At 35.6% G+C, this 14,739-nt stretch overlaps 1 protein-coding gene across 4 annotated transcripts in view; it reads left to right on the top strand.

Moving 5' to 3' along the window:
• LOC123550700 (ankyrin repeat domain-containing protein 12-like) overlaps positions 1 to 14,739 on the top strand; it is a 97,154-nt gene that overhangs the window by 35,619 nt on the left and 46,796 nt on the right. For all 4 annotated transcript variants that reach the window (XM_053544931.1, XM_053544932.1, XM_053544929.1 and 1 more), the window contains exons 4-6: positions 1,627 to 1,785; positions 7,333 to 7,524; positions 11,751 to 11,893. In XM_053544931.1, coding sequence (XP_053400906.1) covers positions 1,627 to 1,785; positions 7,333 to 7,524; positions 11,751 to 11,893 — 494 coding nt within the window. The remainder of the gene's footprint in view (positions 1 to 1,626; positions 1,786 to 7,332; positions 7,525 to 11,750; positions 11,894 to 14,739) is intronic.

Here is a 14,739-nt window from a genome sequence, read left to right as displayed (position 1 = left end):
AAAATATCAGATTTCTTGGTTAAGTTTTATGTTTAGGTCAACTTTTCTCCTAAACTATCAAAGCTATTGCTTTGAAACTTGGAATACTTGTTCACCATCATAAGCTGACCCTGTACATCAAGAAACATAACTCCATCTTGCTTTTTGCATGATTTATTGCCCCTTTTGGACTTAGAAAATCAGTTTTCTTGGTTAAGTTTTATGTTTAGGTCAGCTTTTATCCTAAACTATCAAAGCTATTGCTTTAAAACTTGCAACACTTGTTCACCATCATAAGTTGACCCTGTACAGCAAGAAACATAACTCCATCCTGCTTTTTGCAAGATTTATGGCCCCTTTTGGACTTAGAAAATATCAGATTTCTTGGTTAAGTTTTATGTTTAGGTCAACTTTTCTCCTAAACTATCAAAGCTATTGCTTTGAAACTTGGAATACTTGTTCACCATCATAAGCAGACCCTGTACATCAAGAAACATAACTCCATCTTGCTTTTTGCAAGATTTATTGCCCCTTTTGGACTTAGAAAATCAGTTTTCTTGGTTAAGTTTTATGTTTAGGTCAGCTTTTATCCTAAACTATCAAAGCTATTGCTTTAAAACTTGCAACACTTGTTCACCATCATAAGTTGACCCTGTACAGCAAGAAACATAACTCCATCCTGCTTTTTGCAAGATTTATGGCCCCTTTTGGACTTAGAAAATATCAGATTTCTTGGTTAAGTTTTATGTTTAGGTCAACTTTTTCTCTTAAACTATCAAAGCTATTGCTTTGAAACTTGCAACACTTGTTCACCATCATAAGCTGACCCTGTACAGCAAGCAACATAACAACCTGCTTTTTGCAATAATTATTGCCCCTTTTGGACTTAGAAAATCATTTTCTTGGTTGAGTATTATGTTTAAGTCAACTTTTCTCATAAACTATCAAAGCTATTGCTTTAAAACTTGCAACAGTTTTTCACCATCATAAGTGGACACTGAACATCAAGAAACATAACTCTATCCTGCTTTTTGCAAGAATGATGGCCCTTTTTAGACTTAGAAAATCATGGGTAGGACAATATTTCTATTACACAAAAAAAATCAGATGAGCGTCAGCACGCGCAAGGCGGTGCTCTTGTTGGTACACAGGTGTAACATCATAAAATACAGGTCAAGTTCGACTTTGGCTACAAACCACCAATTTTTTGACGTAGGTATGGCCCCTTTCCAGCTTAAAATTTGCCAAACTGACATGGTTTCCGGACAATAACTCATGAAAGGGTTGACGGATTTAAATAATTTTAGATACACAGGTGTAACATCATCAAATATAGGAAGAGTTCGAATTTGACATTGGCTACAAACCACAAATTTTTCACATAGTTATCATCCATGGCCATTTCTTTCTTATGGTTGCCATACTTCTGTGACAAGGCGTATTGCAGGGGTATTATTCATCACTCCTGTGACAGTTCTAGTTGGCTGCTAAAATATATACCCAATTACTTCCAACAGACCATCATGGTAAGCATGTGTTTTACAAACAACAGCTGCTGCTGTTCATGTTTTCTGCAAAGGAAGCACAAAATGTAGATATAAATTGGAGGCATACATATTTTACAAACAGCCCTTGTTAAATTTACAGATAAGAAAACTCCAAATAAACGTAAACGTGGAAGTCTAAGCCTTGAAGCATCGCCAATGACCAATCCTAAAACGCCTGGTGGAGGATCACGCTCAGTACCGCTGTCAGAACGACAACAGTTAGCTATGATAATGCGCATGTCAGATGAATCAACTCAAGGTGAGTTATGATCAAATGTTTTAAACTATCTGTTGGATGTGTAATCCCAGAGTAAAAGAGGGTCTTGCCCAGATTCAAAGCAGAATAGTGATCTGCTATTTGCAGTACTGAAAAGGAGTTCCTAATGCTATTCTACTGTCTTGAATTAACCCTTACCCTGCTAAATTTCTATAATGGACTGTTCCATCTTCCAGTTTGGGCAGTACCATTTATGATTTGAAGGGATGTTTACTGAAAATTTACTGACTGAATAGCGAACAGTGCAGACCATGATCAGACTGCATGGATGTGCAGGCTGATCTTGGTCTACACTGGTCGCAAAGGCAGAATCAATCGTGTCCAGCATGGTAAGGGTTAATAACAAATTGTGTCACTAAAATACTGGATAAATTTTTGTCTCACTTCTAATACTGAAGATAGATTTTTGTCTCACTAAAAAAACTTTTTTTTTATTGAAAATACTAAACATAAGATTTTGCCTCACTTGAACATTACTTGGAAGTAACTTTCAGAATGGGGTCTGCTTTGAGCTAGTTTAAATTCATGTCAACAGCAATTCATGTTAACAGCATTCATGTTAACAGCATTCAAAAGACAATTAGCAAAAGTGAAAAGATTGGAAAAATTGTTCCAAAAACAGCTTTAAGCCTACAAAAAATATGCTTTTCAGTGTAGACAATTGAAAACAGTAGTATTCAAAGGAAATATATCATTAACAGACATTAGATAGTAACTTTCACCATTGAAGGCTTTGTTTGTCAATACAGCCCTCCTGTTTAGCGCAGTAGGGAGAGCGCAGATCTTTAGATCATGTGGTAGTGAGTTCGATCCACGGTTGAGGTGCCTGTTTGCCATGACGATTTGGTAAAGAACATGGTGTCACAAGTCAGTTTGTCCTCCACCTCTTGATTCCAGTCAAGGCAAAATCCTGTCAAACAGTCGGACCTGTCCGACAAAAAATGTCTAGGTCCAACGTGAAGGGTCTGGGTTTCGAACCTTACTGCCAAAGTGTTTTTTACAACGCAGTTTTCTTATACGGTTAGTCTGGTACAGAATCCAGGAATATTGGTTAGGTTCATTGCCTACCATTATATAACTGAAATACTGTTGAAAAATAGCGCTAAACCCAAAACACTTGGTCTTGTTGATTCTTGTAAGAAACGTTGCTTACTAGACCTTTAGGTTATTAAACAGCTCTGAATATGTTGGTCAAACTGCATTCCGGTTTTCATTGATCACAGCTTTTTTTCTAAACGTAAAAAGGTTTTACTAGATAATCATCAGTGCTTGCCATCATATCATGTACAGACTACAGGAATCACTTTCAATGGTGACATGGATCCCCAAGCTCCATTTAAGTATTACAATTAAGGTATTAATTTTCCGAAAGATTAAAGGGTTGACCACAAAGGCAAAGCCCATTAGTAAAATCAGTTGAAGAGACAGCTATTTTTATAACAGTTGAAATAGTTCAGAAATCAATATCCAACAATTGCATCAGAGAAAAGTTAAGCTGGACAAATTCCGTTTTCCATATTAGCATTTATATCTGAATAAGGGGAAATTTTCTTTTTATTGCTCGAAAAAACTTGCATTGACAAAATGTTACATGCAATTTACCCTTAACAAGTTCCTGTCAGCAGAAATAGTAGATTGGTACACTGTAAATTGACAGTTAGTTTTTACAGGACTCTAGTTTTTGTCAAGTTCCAAAAATTGAATTGCGAGCAAACCATTTATTATTTAAACCATTTCTAAGTCCGCCCCCTTACATGTAGCTCAAAAGGGAGGGTGCAGTTCTATGGGTCTTGGGGATCATGAAGGGGAAGTCCGAAGGTTAGTACTTGTACAGAATCGAGGAACACTGGTTAGGCTAACTTCCCTCCTTTACGTAACAGAAATACTGTCTCGAGGAAACTAGATTTAGCAGAATTATTTATCAGATTCAGTGAGGAAAGGTGATTTTGTCTGCATTCACATCTTGAACCATTTATATGCTTTAAATTGTCAGCAGGTCCCTGGTTATGTCTTCCCATATATAAAGAAATATATTGATTTTGTGTCATTTTGGACTAAAATTACACAACATTTTGAATTTTGTTTTAAAAAAAGCGCACCCTGTATACAGGGCTTCTGCATGATATGTGGTTAGCAAAATATGCAATGATAAAAGATGAAATATTGCTGATAACACTGAACATTCCTACTAGATATATAAATATTTTTCTCCAGAAAGAAAATTTATGGCCATGTATCAATCCTGTTTTCTCATTTGATGGCTCATAAAAAAACGGTAATGACTCCTGTTTTAAAAATTAATGACTGTTGTTCATGAGTTGGTTTCTTCTTTCATTAAAATAAAACATTAATACTGTAACTAAAAATATTGAAATCTGTTACCTATATACAAGTTAATAGTGTATAATTATATAGGCATATTCTGTATCACTTCATAATTATAGGTAAATGAGGAAGTGAAATTTTCATGTTAAAACTTATGAAAAAATTACAGATCTGTTCATTGGCAGTTTTCTTAGTTTATAGGATTGCCAGATCTTTTATATAGTGTAGGACTATTCAAGGCAGCTTGCAAGATATTTGTCAGTTGAGAGTGTAGTCTGTCACACCCTCAGTTTAAGGTATCAGTGTTTTTGGGGCTGAAATTCAACCACATTCCTCTCTCCAGAAAAATATGGTCCGTAGCATTTTGACAAGTTCCTCTCCCAAGTTTGTCCACTTAGTGTGTGATAGGTTGTGGGGGTGCTTCGAGTATTGTTGAGGTTGGTCTATTAGGTATATTGCAAATTTAGATATCCTTAGGACACCGGGTACATTTTTCTGCACTCTCGCCAGGCATTCAATGTATGTTTTTGACAACACAGAAAATGACGTCATTCAACCTTCAGCTATTTCCAAAAATAAAGAAAATGAAAGTAGACATGCTAAACTTGAAAACGAAAGTTGCCTTTGCATTGGTTAATAGTCAGGGGTCACGTCACGCGCAGGGGTCACCCCGTCAAAATGTATGTGCGTAGACTTCTCTTTTTTTTTGCTATTTAGTACGACATGTCAGCTTTTCATCTACGAAAACATATTTGAACTCAAAATAAACACATTCAACAGGGGTCCATATGGGAGCAAGGGTACATAGAGATTTTTTTAAGTGCGTCAAATCACACAGAAGGTCCTTTTTGATGTTGTCTGAAAGTGTTAGTATATTCCTCGGATGTAAGCTATTTCCGTATTTGAGAGCTGCAGACCTAGACATTTCAGAAATATTTTCAAAATGAATTTCCTGTAGTAAAATGTTGATCCTACGAAAGCGTGAAAGGGCCATCAGACACTAATACGTTTTATTACATTAAGGTGCGGAAAGGATATGAAGTGCTGTCAGAGTATTTTTGTTACTTCCACTTTGGACAGTATTCGTGCTTAGGCTGTACCTATGGAACCAGTTATGATGAAGTTTATCTCATTGGCTTATGTAGAAAATGCATATTGTGTTGGATTTTTGAAAGTACCAGATTTTGTCAGTTAAATGCATGTGCAAACAAAACCTATTTTAATCCTATCATGGTACATCAAGATCTATGAAAGTTTTCTAATCTATAACCTGATACATAAAAAGATATTTTAATTAGAAACTGGGATCAATTTTATATGTCAGGTAGTAAGTTAGGGATAATTGGCAGTCATTTTCACTAGAAATAGATGATATTGTGACATTTTGTGCTGCTGGCAGCTGTGCCCTGATGATACTAATTGAAAACCTAGTGGGGAGGAAAAGGTCACATTAAAGATTTATGGGAAAATCAGATGAACTACTGTTATAGCCTGCAGTTGTTGGTGACATTACATGCTGTGTGTATGCAGTGCATACATGTGGGCTAAGTATAAAATATAAGTGTTTAAGGACTGTGTATATTACTTTACTTTCATTTTAGAAGGTTTTGATCATTAAAAAAAGAAAGGAAATCTTGTTATGAAGCTTCTATCCCATATTATGGAACCTAGTCAAGAGCTACTGCTAGTCCCACATAAGTGCATTTCTTTTCATTAGATTTAAAGAAAATTTATGTTTATTAGATTGAACTAAATAAGTAGGAAATGCCTCCTTATACAAGTTTTGAAATGTGGTTGTGTAAAATTGAAAAATGATCAAGGTCATGGTAGAGCAATGTTAAGATAAAATCTGTACATTCATATGAATGAAGTGTATGCTTCTTTTCAAGTTATCAAGTTTATGCAGGGTCAAATATTAAAGTAACTTTATGAATAAACTTGTCTGTATTTAGCCACCTGTCAGTAAAATTCCCCCAGAGAATAATTCTGTTCTCCCCTCACTTGGTGGCTAGGACTGGTCAGCCAGGTGTCAGTAGATTGTAACTGGGTGGGGTATCAGGTCACATGACAACAGTGTTGTTTTTCAGTGAGTTGGGCATTGTGCTCACAGCTGGAAGCAGACACCATTTTTTTATATGACCGAAAAATATTCTAAAAAGACGCTAAACCTTAACACACTCTGTACAGGGGAGTCGGAAGGTGTTTGATATTGGGGCCGCGAGGGGGGTAGGTACGGGAGGGGGCATCCCCTTCCCGTAAGGTGGGTAAGGGGGACCTCCCCCTGAAATTTTTTTAAAACAGGATCATAAATGGCGAGTTCTGGTGCATTTTAAGGGTACTGAATCGCATCTCAAGTCTCCAGTATTTTCTTACTATTTACATGACTATAAGCAAAATAAAGTTTAATAAACCAAAGAAGTTTATTTTTATAGCTCTTTGAATAAACTCAGAATTAATAATGTATAACGCAATACAAAGAATGCATGTATGTTTTTTTTTTTTTGTATTTAATGTATTGAACAATAATCATTCGTGTTACATTCATTTCTTATTTTTGTTTGAAATATCATTTTTTGAGTAAAAACAATTTACATAATTAATTCCTTACATCTTAGCGGTGTGATAAGTCTTAACACTTACCTCTTTCATTAAATAAAAACATGATAATTATTTTTCTGAATTTTATAAGTTAATACCTTAGATCTTTGCGGCTGTGTATAGCTTAAACGTTCCATTGACTAAAGACATGCCAATTAAAAACATGCTGATTTGTTCATGCGTAATTGAGTCCAATCACAGACACGTGTGTATGACTCCAATTAACACCCCCGATCGTGTCACCGTCACCACGATAACACACTAATCTGGACAGCGTGTATTGTTTAACGCGAAGCAAAAATTAATATACTATACAAAATATTGGGTCCGCGGACCTGCGACTCCAACTTATGAATTTACAAAAAACGGTTTTTGGGCAAATTATTGGGGCCACGGTCGCGGCCCCTGCGGCCCCACTTCCGACGCCCCTGCTGTATATGTGAATTGAAGGCAACAAAATTGCGTTTTGAAACAGCAACAGTTTCAAAACAGACAATGTGCATAATCAACGTATGCCTGCAAGTCATGCTAGTTCAGTTAAGATTTGCATTGTGTTTATATGCCCAGAAGAAAATATAACAAAGTGTAATTACTATGTACTTTCAGAGAATACTTTGAGACCTTCATCACCAACGGCGTTACTGCCTGGAATCAAGAAATCGCAACTAGACAAGAAGGTTTTCAAGCGTAACGAACGCGGAGAGATGCCCATACACCTCGCTGCAATCAAAGGTGACATCAAGCTGCTGAAGAAACTGATCAAAGCTGGTGCCGACGTCAACGTAGCTGACTTTGCAGGTAGTTTTCATGAGTGAATATGTTAAGTTAATAAGAGCAAATTTTATTTCATTTTTTCATTGAACTGAAATTTGTAATAATTTGTGTTATCTATCCTGGCCTTTTCTACATAGGTATCAGACAATAAGTTTTCAAAAGTTAACATTCTGAATTTCTGGACGACCAAATTTTCATATTTTTCCTCCGTTATTCTTTCAAAAAATGTTTGACAGAAATGAAGCTCGCACTGCATAAACTAAGCTCCAACTGCCTCCAAAATGCAGTCAGTATCACATAGTGACATAAAGTTTGGGTTTCCATTAGAGCCTCAAATAGGGACATAAAAAGTATTAATTTTCCCTGAGAGGTAATCCAATAGCCGGACAAATATTTTGACGCTCATTTGCTGTTATTGATTGGAATAAGTAATTAAAATAATTTTACACATCTCGTTACTAATTTTTACAACAATGCTCTTTAAATATAACCGACTCAAAAGCAGAACTTTACCAGAGCAAAGCCATCTTTTAATAACTTTTCCCCTTACACATGAATTTTTGATAATCATACCGGTAATATATAATATAAAATTAGCACAAAAATAGACAGCCCTGCATTATTATGTAATGAATACCTTGAAATTAAAGGTAGTTCATGTCAGGAGTGCAAATTGAACATGTCAATATCTAGAATTCCACCGGATCAAAAGTATGGAGTTTCAACTGTAGATTAATTACTTCTTCCCCACTTGATACCTCGACCAGTTGAAAATACTGCACATACACAATGCATTGAGACCAAAATATGTTTTGTAAACACAGGTGAGATATCATTGTAAAACTTAATGTAAACAGGTAATCTGAACCAGGTTTTTTTTTTCAAAAGCATGGGTGTATATTGCCTTAATAATGTAGTTATTACATGTGTCCAGAAACTGGTCCTGTCTTGATACTAGTTTCCAGCTAGTACTTCAAACTTAAGATACAAGTTTGTCTACAGATGTTTAAAGATTGTTGAGGTTAGGAGAGTCTCCTGAAATGTTTTCTGCATATTTTACTGACAGTTCGAGTGACACTAAGTTACAGATTAGTTTTTCAGCAATCCCAGGTTGCCATGACATTGGTCCACTTGTAGATTTCAGAAAATACAAATTAGATTTCTGTGTCTGCTGGCTCTGCATCTGTTTTTACAAGTCAGATTGTTGCATTTGTTGACTTTAATATCAAAGGATGGCCTTCTGTTGCCATTTGAATTTATTTATATGTTAATAGTCCATTGTCTATTTATATGTGAATAATATTCACATCTGTTTATAGTATTTCTGAGGGAAGGTCCACCTGGGCTTGCTGTACATTGATCTGTTCTTTGTTGTTATATAGAAAAATACAGAGCAGATTTATATGAACTGTATTAAGATGGCCTGATGTTTGCCCAAGGGTCTTTTAAGTGTGGAATTCTGGTTGCACTTTACCCAAATTGCACCTGTTTTTGGTTGCGGGTTTATCCCGCTACCAAAGTTAAGTGTATTTCTGACAATCATGTAGCATCTTTATTTGATTTCAAATCACATCCAATAGATGTTCATGTGCTACACAAAGTAGTCCCATTCATGAACAATGCGGATGAATTATCAGTGATCAAGCAGTTCTTATTTATCCTCTATCCATTCACACTGGCCATTTAGATTATACAGTCTAACCTGTACTAACGGTCACCTCCGATCAGCGGTCACCTCCGTTCAGCGGCCATTTTATGACGCCCCCGACGGATTTTCCTCTATTTTATCACCAAAATTGCCTCCCGACCGCCGTATTTGACCCCTTTCAGCGGCCATTTTCCTTCCAAAACCAATTATTTTTAGGCAATAATTGCCGAAGATACCCGATTTTTGAGAAGCGCGTGATTGCTAAGTTTCGCGTGACCACCACAAGAACGACAAAATGACATGAGCTTCTCAATTAAAACTGATAACCAAAGGTGTAATCCCCATTTTGTTATGATCAAATGGCCAGTAATTATCGGCAATTAGCGTGTCACCTCGTGTCAATTTTGTTGTTCACAGTTTTACCTCGGTTAAAGATAATACTCGGTAACTAATTAGTAGCATAATATTTGTGATTTTTTAATACTTCTGTCATCAAAATACTATTAAATTTATACGAAATTAATTGTGTTTGAAAAAAGTATAAACCATTCTATCTTTTACGGAACGTAACGGCAATCTTAGATTTTAGCGCAGACAATAAGCGCGGAGAGTAGCTTCCCTTACCAAAATTGTAAACAAACTTGTTTTGAAGTTGGAAAATTGTCTGTAACAATTTTTGTAGTAAAAAAACCACGCCGGAGTTTTAGATTGCTTAGAAGACCATTCTTATTGCGAAGGCAAATGCACGTCATTGCATCCTGGTAAAATAATAATAGAAAGGAACCCAAAAAGAAATGGGCTTAAAGGCTAAACTGGTCAGAAGTCTGAAAAATACATATATTGGCTGCACCTCTGATCAGCGGTCACCTGGCTTAAGCGGCCAAATTGTCTGCTTCCCTTGGCTGGCTGCTTAAGACAGGTTAGACTGTATAAGATCTGTCAATGATAAGGTATTCCAGCCCATGGTTACATCACTGACTTCCAGCTGTCAATTAAGATAAGTTCATGTAAGGTCAGAGTTTATCTTGGATATGAGGCACAATAGTATTTGTTTCCTATACATGTATATTTATAGACTGGCATTTAAAATGAAAATAAATCTAGCAAGACCCGCAACCTCCAGACATCTCAAGGCTTTGATTAACTGAGTGAGGACATGCAGAGTATACATGTATGTGTCTCAGGTTAATTTATTAGGACAGTTGTTTATGTTGAGTAATTTATTTTAATGTGGTTGTTGTAAAAGGAAATATGATCTCACACAGTAGAGCTGTCCTCTAAATCTACTTTAGTATAATGAAGTTCTAAATTTGTATTTCCCTGTAAAATGTGTGGTTAAATGTATTTGCCCCATATAGATAACAAAAAAAAGCAGAGTAGCATGTATGAATACATAATTTATGAAGTTATTCTGGTCATTTTCAATGTCATATTGTGTGGTGTTTGCTCAGTAGAATGGAACAAGTACAACATTGAAAGTTTAGAATAATGGTATGACAGGTTAGGATAGATTTTTGATAATCAATGGACACAGGTTCATTTGTAAAACTGTGGTATTTTACCATGTTGTTTGTTAGAGTAGTGCAGGGGTCATACTAGTGTTTGAAAATGGGAGTCGTACTAGCGTGTGAAAAAAATACCCACTAGGCAAATGTTTAAACCAACTGAAAAAAAAGGTAGAAAGTTGAGTTCAGTAAGGAATAGCCTGTTTCAAGCATGTAGCTTTTTAATGAAAAGTTGTAAGGCTGTGTAATCATCCACAAAACATATACAGGGTTTACAATATAAAACATAAAACTAAATTCATGTGTAGGGCACTTTGCTGTTGTTAAGATTATTAGACAAGTGTTTTAACTTACCCTCTTACTTTAAGATGGTAAATAAGGAGAGGAAAAACTAAGTACTTGCATTTATTTATAGTTATGATCTGTCACTGTTTATGTTTCCTGATGAATATGAAATTTACCACACAAAAAAACGAACGCAATTTCATAATACTTTCTTCCTTTTGTTATGAAATAGCTTGTTGTTTTGCAAAGAAATAAACAGTATGAACTGTCAGTGTGTGTGTTGTCAGGGTAAAAGGGGATCGTTCCTCAAAATGAGTGATATTCTTATTCAATGATTGATATAAATGTTATAATCATACCTTTAAGGAACACCTCACTTCTCTTCTGCTAAAAATATTAGATGAATAATGATATATTTCAAGTTTTAAAGCTACTTGCCCATAACTTTGGTGAAATTTTTCAGTTTGTTTCTTTTTACCAAATCTAGCATACAATGTATATATAACATTGAAAAGTTATTAAGTGGGTGAAAATTGGGGAAAAAAAGTAGGAAAAAGTTGATTAAAAAGTCCATCATTTCAAAAGTGTTACGGTCAATTTCAAAGTACTAAGAGTTTATAAATGTTTGAGAAGAAAACATCTTCGCCTAAAATGTGTGCAGGAATTGCTTTGAAAATACTTTCACATTTTTTCTGCAACAAGCAATAACCAGATATCTTTGCTATAATAAAGTTGGTATTTAAAAATGGTCAAAAACTGGTAAGCAGATGATTCTGTAATGTATCACCTCACAAATGTAATTTGTTTTGTAGGCTGGACACCTCTTCACGAGGCCAGTAACAGGGGCTGGCTCTATATTGCTAAGCAGTTGCTGAAAGCTGGTGCGAATGTGAATGTACAGGGCCTCGAGAATGATACTCCACTCCATGATGCATCTATAAATGGTCATACAAAGGTAAAGACTTTTACTTTGTGCACTAAAAGAAGTTCGAATATATGGGTAAAAGAGGGTCTTCATGGTTGAGTGGATAAGGCCAGTGACTTTGAATTACATTCTCCTGAAGGGTCCGGGTTTAGAAACCTCATTCAGTAGGTGAAGTAAATTAATGTGAGGAATCATCCAGCTTGGTTACATGAGGTCAGTGGTACCACCCTGGTGCCAGCCCATACCTGAAAAAAAGAGGAGGGTTACCTGAGCTGGGTTTTTTCACCGTCAAAACCTTGAACATATTCAAAAGACCTTACGTTGCATTAGTGTGACTAGAAATCAAACAAAAACGACCCCAGAGATAGGAAAAGTTTACACAGTTTTGTGATCATCTTGGTTGGGGGATGTTTGAAACCTAGGAAGTTATCAATAATACAATGATATGGCATAAAAACAGAATTTCGTTTGTGGTGTTGGTTGGTATGTTCTTATGTTCATCAAAAAATGGCCTGCAGGTTAATGATTACATTTTTGTGAAACATGGTCTATATTACAGGCCGATTACATTGGGGTCTTTGTTTTGTCAAAATGTTGCACTGTACTAAGTGACTCAGAGTTGAAACAGATCCCTATATATCTGTACAAACAGGCTCATTAAACATGCACAAACTGCATTCAGTTTTGATGTTATCAAAAAATGGGCTCTAGGGCAAGAAAGTAGAACGAAATGTTGAGGTCTAACTGAATTTTAGAAAATAAAACAGTTTAAAACAAAACAACAAAAAATAATGTCAGATCTGTATAATTTTCACATCACCCAGGCAGTGTTGAAAAATTCCGATAGTCAGATTAGCAACTGAATACTTCAGGGTTAAGCTTTAATTCTAATATTAATAAATAATATAAGCCAGTCACAACATCATTTTCAGCTAATATTACCAGCATGAATTTTTTCTTACTAATGTATCGTGTACTTTTATTTGCGAGGTTTTTACATAAGAGGGGCTAGGAATTTGCAGATTTAAGTACACAGAACTGGTATGTGACCTTCAAATGAAAAAAAAAGGAAAAAGCAGGTTTATTTATAGAGATGTAATTTGATGTTGCCATGTTGACGACCAATGTTACATAACTATAACAACAATTTTCACATAATTTACAATAATTCTTAAGCAAAAATTACTACAAATTAGTTTAGAATAAAAAGGTATTCGCAGGCAAACTGACAAATTACTTTTTCCTTGTTACATTCATATTTCGGATGTTTTTGTTTATATTTTGGATTGTTACCATAATTATATAATACAAAACTTCTGTATTGGTTTAAACAATATTTTATTAATCACAATTCATTTACAACATGTATATAATATTATATCAAAAAAAGCATACAGGATTGAGTAGGAAGCTGAAAGCTTATTTGAAACTCTCACAACTTTTGTATTGTTGTGTTTGTACTATGTTTATATTTTATCAGTGGGTTCAGATATAATATGCAAATTCATGTCTGAGCAATGATCTTAGTTTACTTATGGTTGGCAGCCAAGCACGAAATGTTAGCAACTTCAAGTGCGCATACAGTATATGGTGATTGCATGACTTTTTTCAGTTTTTAGCTCACCTGTCACAAAGTGACAAGGTGAGCTTTTGTGATTGCGTGGCGTCCGTCGTCCGTGCGTCCGTAAACTTTTGCTTGTGACCACTCTAGAGGTCACATTTTTAATGGGATCTTTATGAAAGTTGGTCAGAGTGATGATATCTAGGTCAAGTTTGAAACTGGGTCACGTGCCATCAAAAACTAGGTCAGTAGGTCTAAAAATAAAAAAACCTTGTGACCTCTCTAGAGGCCATATTTTTCACAAGATCTTCATGAAAGTTGGTCTGAATGCTCACCTTGATGATATCTAGGTCAAGTTTGAAACGGGGTTACGTGCCATCAAAAACTAGGTCAGTAGGTCAAATAATAGAAAAACCTTGTGACCTCTCTAGAGGTCATATTTTTCATGGGATCTGCATAAAAATTGGTCAGAATTTTTATCTTAATGATGTCTAGGTCAAGTTCGAAACTGGGTCACGTCCGGTCCCAAACTAGGTCAGTAGGTCAAATAATAGAAAAACCTCGTGACCTCTGTAGAGGCCGTATTTTTCATGGGATCAGCATGAAAATTTATCAGAATGTTTATCTTGATGATATCTAGGTCAGGTTCGAAATTGGGTCAACTGCGATCAAAAACTAGGTCAGTAGGTCAGATAATAGAAAATCCTTGTGACCTCTCTAGAGGTCATATTTTTTATGGGATCTGCATGAAAATTGGTCAGAATGTTTATCTTGATGATATGTAGGTCAGGTTTGAAACTGGGTCACGTCCGATCCCAAACTAGGTCAGTAGGTCAAATAATAGAAAAACCTTTTGACCTCTGTAGAGGCCATATTTTTCATTGTATCTGCATGAAAATTGGTCAGAATGTTTATTTTGATGATATCTAGGTCAAGTTCGAAATTCAATCAACTGAGGTCCAAAACTAGGTCAGTAGGTCTAAAAATAGAAAATCCTTGTGACCTCCCTAGAGGCCATATTTTTCAATGGATCTTCATGAAAATTGGTCAGAATGTTTACCTTGATGATATCTAAGTCAAGTTTGAAACTGGGTCACGTCCGGTCCAAAACTAGGTCATTAGGTCAAATAATAGAAAAACCTTGTAACCTCTCTTGAGGTAATATTTTTCATGGGAACTGTATGAAAATTGGTCAGACTGTTCATCTTGATGATATCTAGGTCAAGATCGAAACTGGGTCACGTGTGGTCAAAAACTAGGTCAGTAGGTCAAATAATAGAAAAACCTTGTGACCTCTGTAGAGGCCATATATTAT

This window comes from Mercenaria mercenaria, chromosome 6 (genome assembly GCF_021730395.1).
Source record: "Mercenaria mercenaria strain notata chromosome 6, MADL_Memer_1, whole genome shotgun sequence".
NCBI classification, from domain to species: domain Eukaryota; kingdom Metazoa; phylum Mollusca; class Bivalvia; order Venerida; family Veneridae; genus Mercenaria; species Mercenaria mercenaria.
Note: the sequence above shows the minus strand (reverse complement) of the source record. Positions and strands in the feature narration are given on the sequence as shown.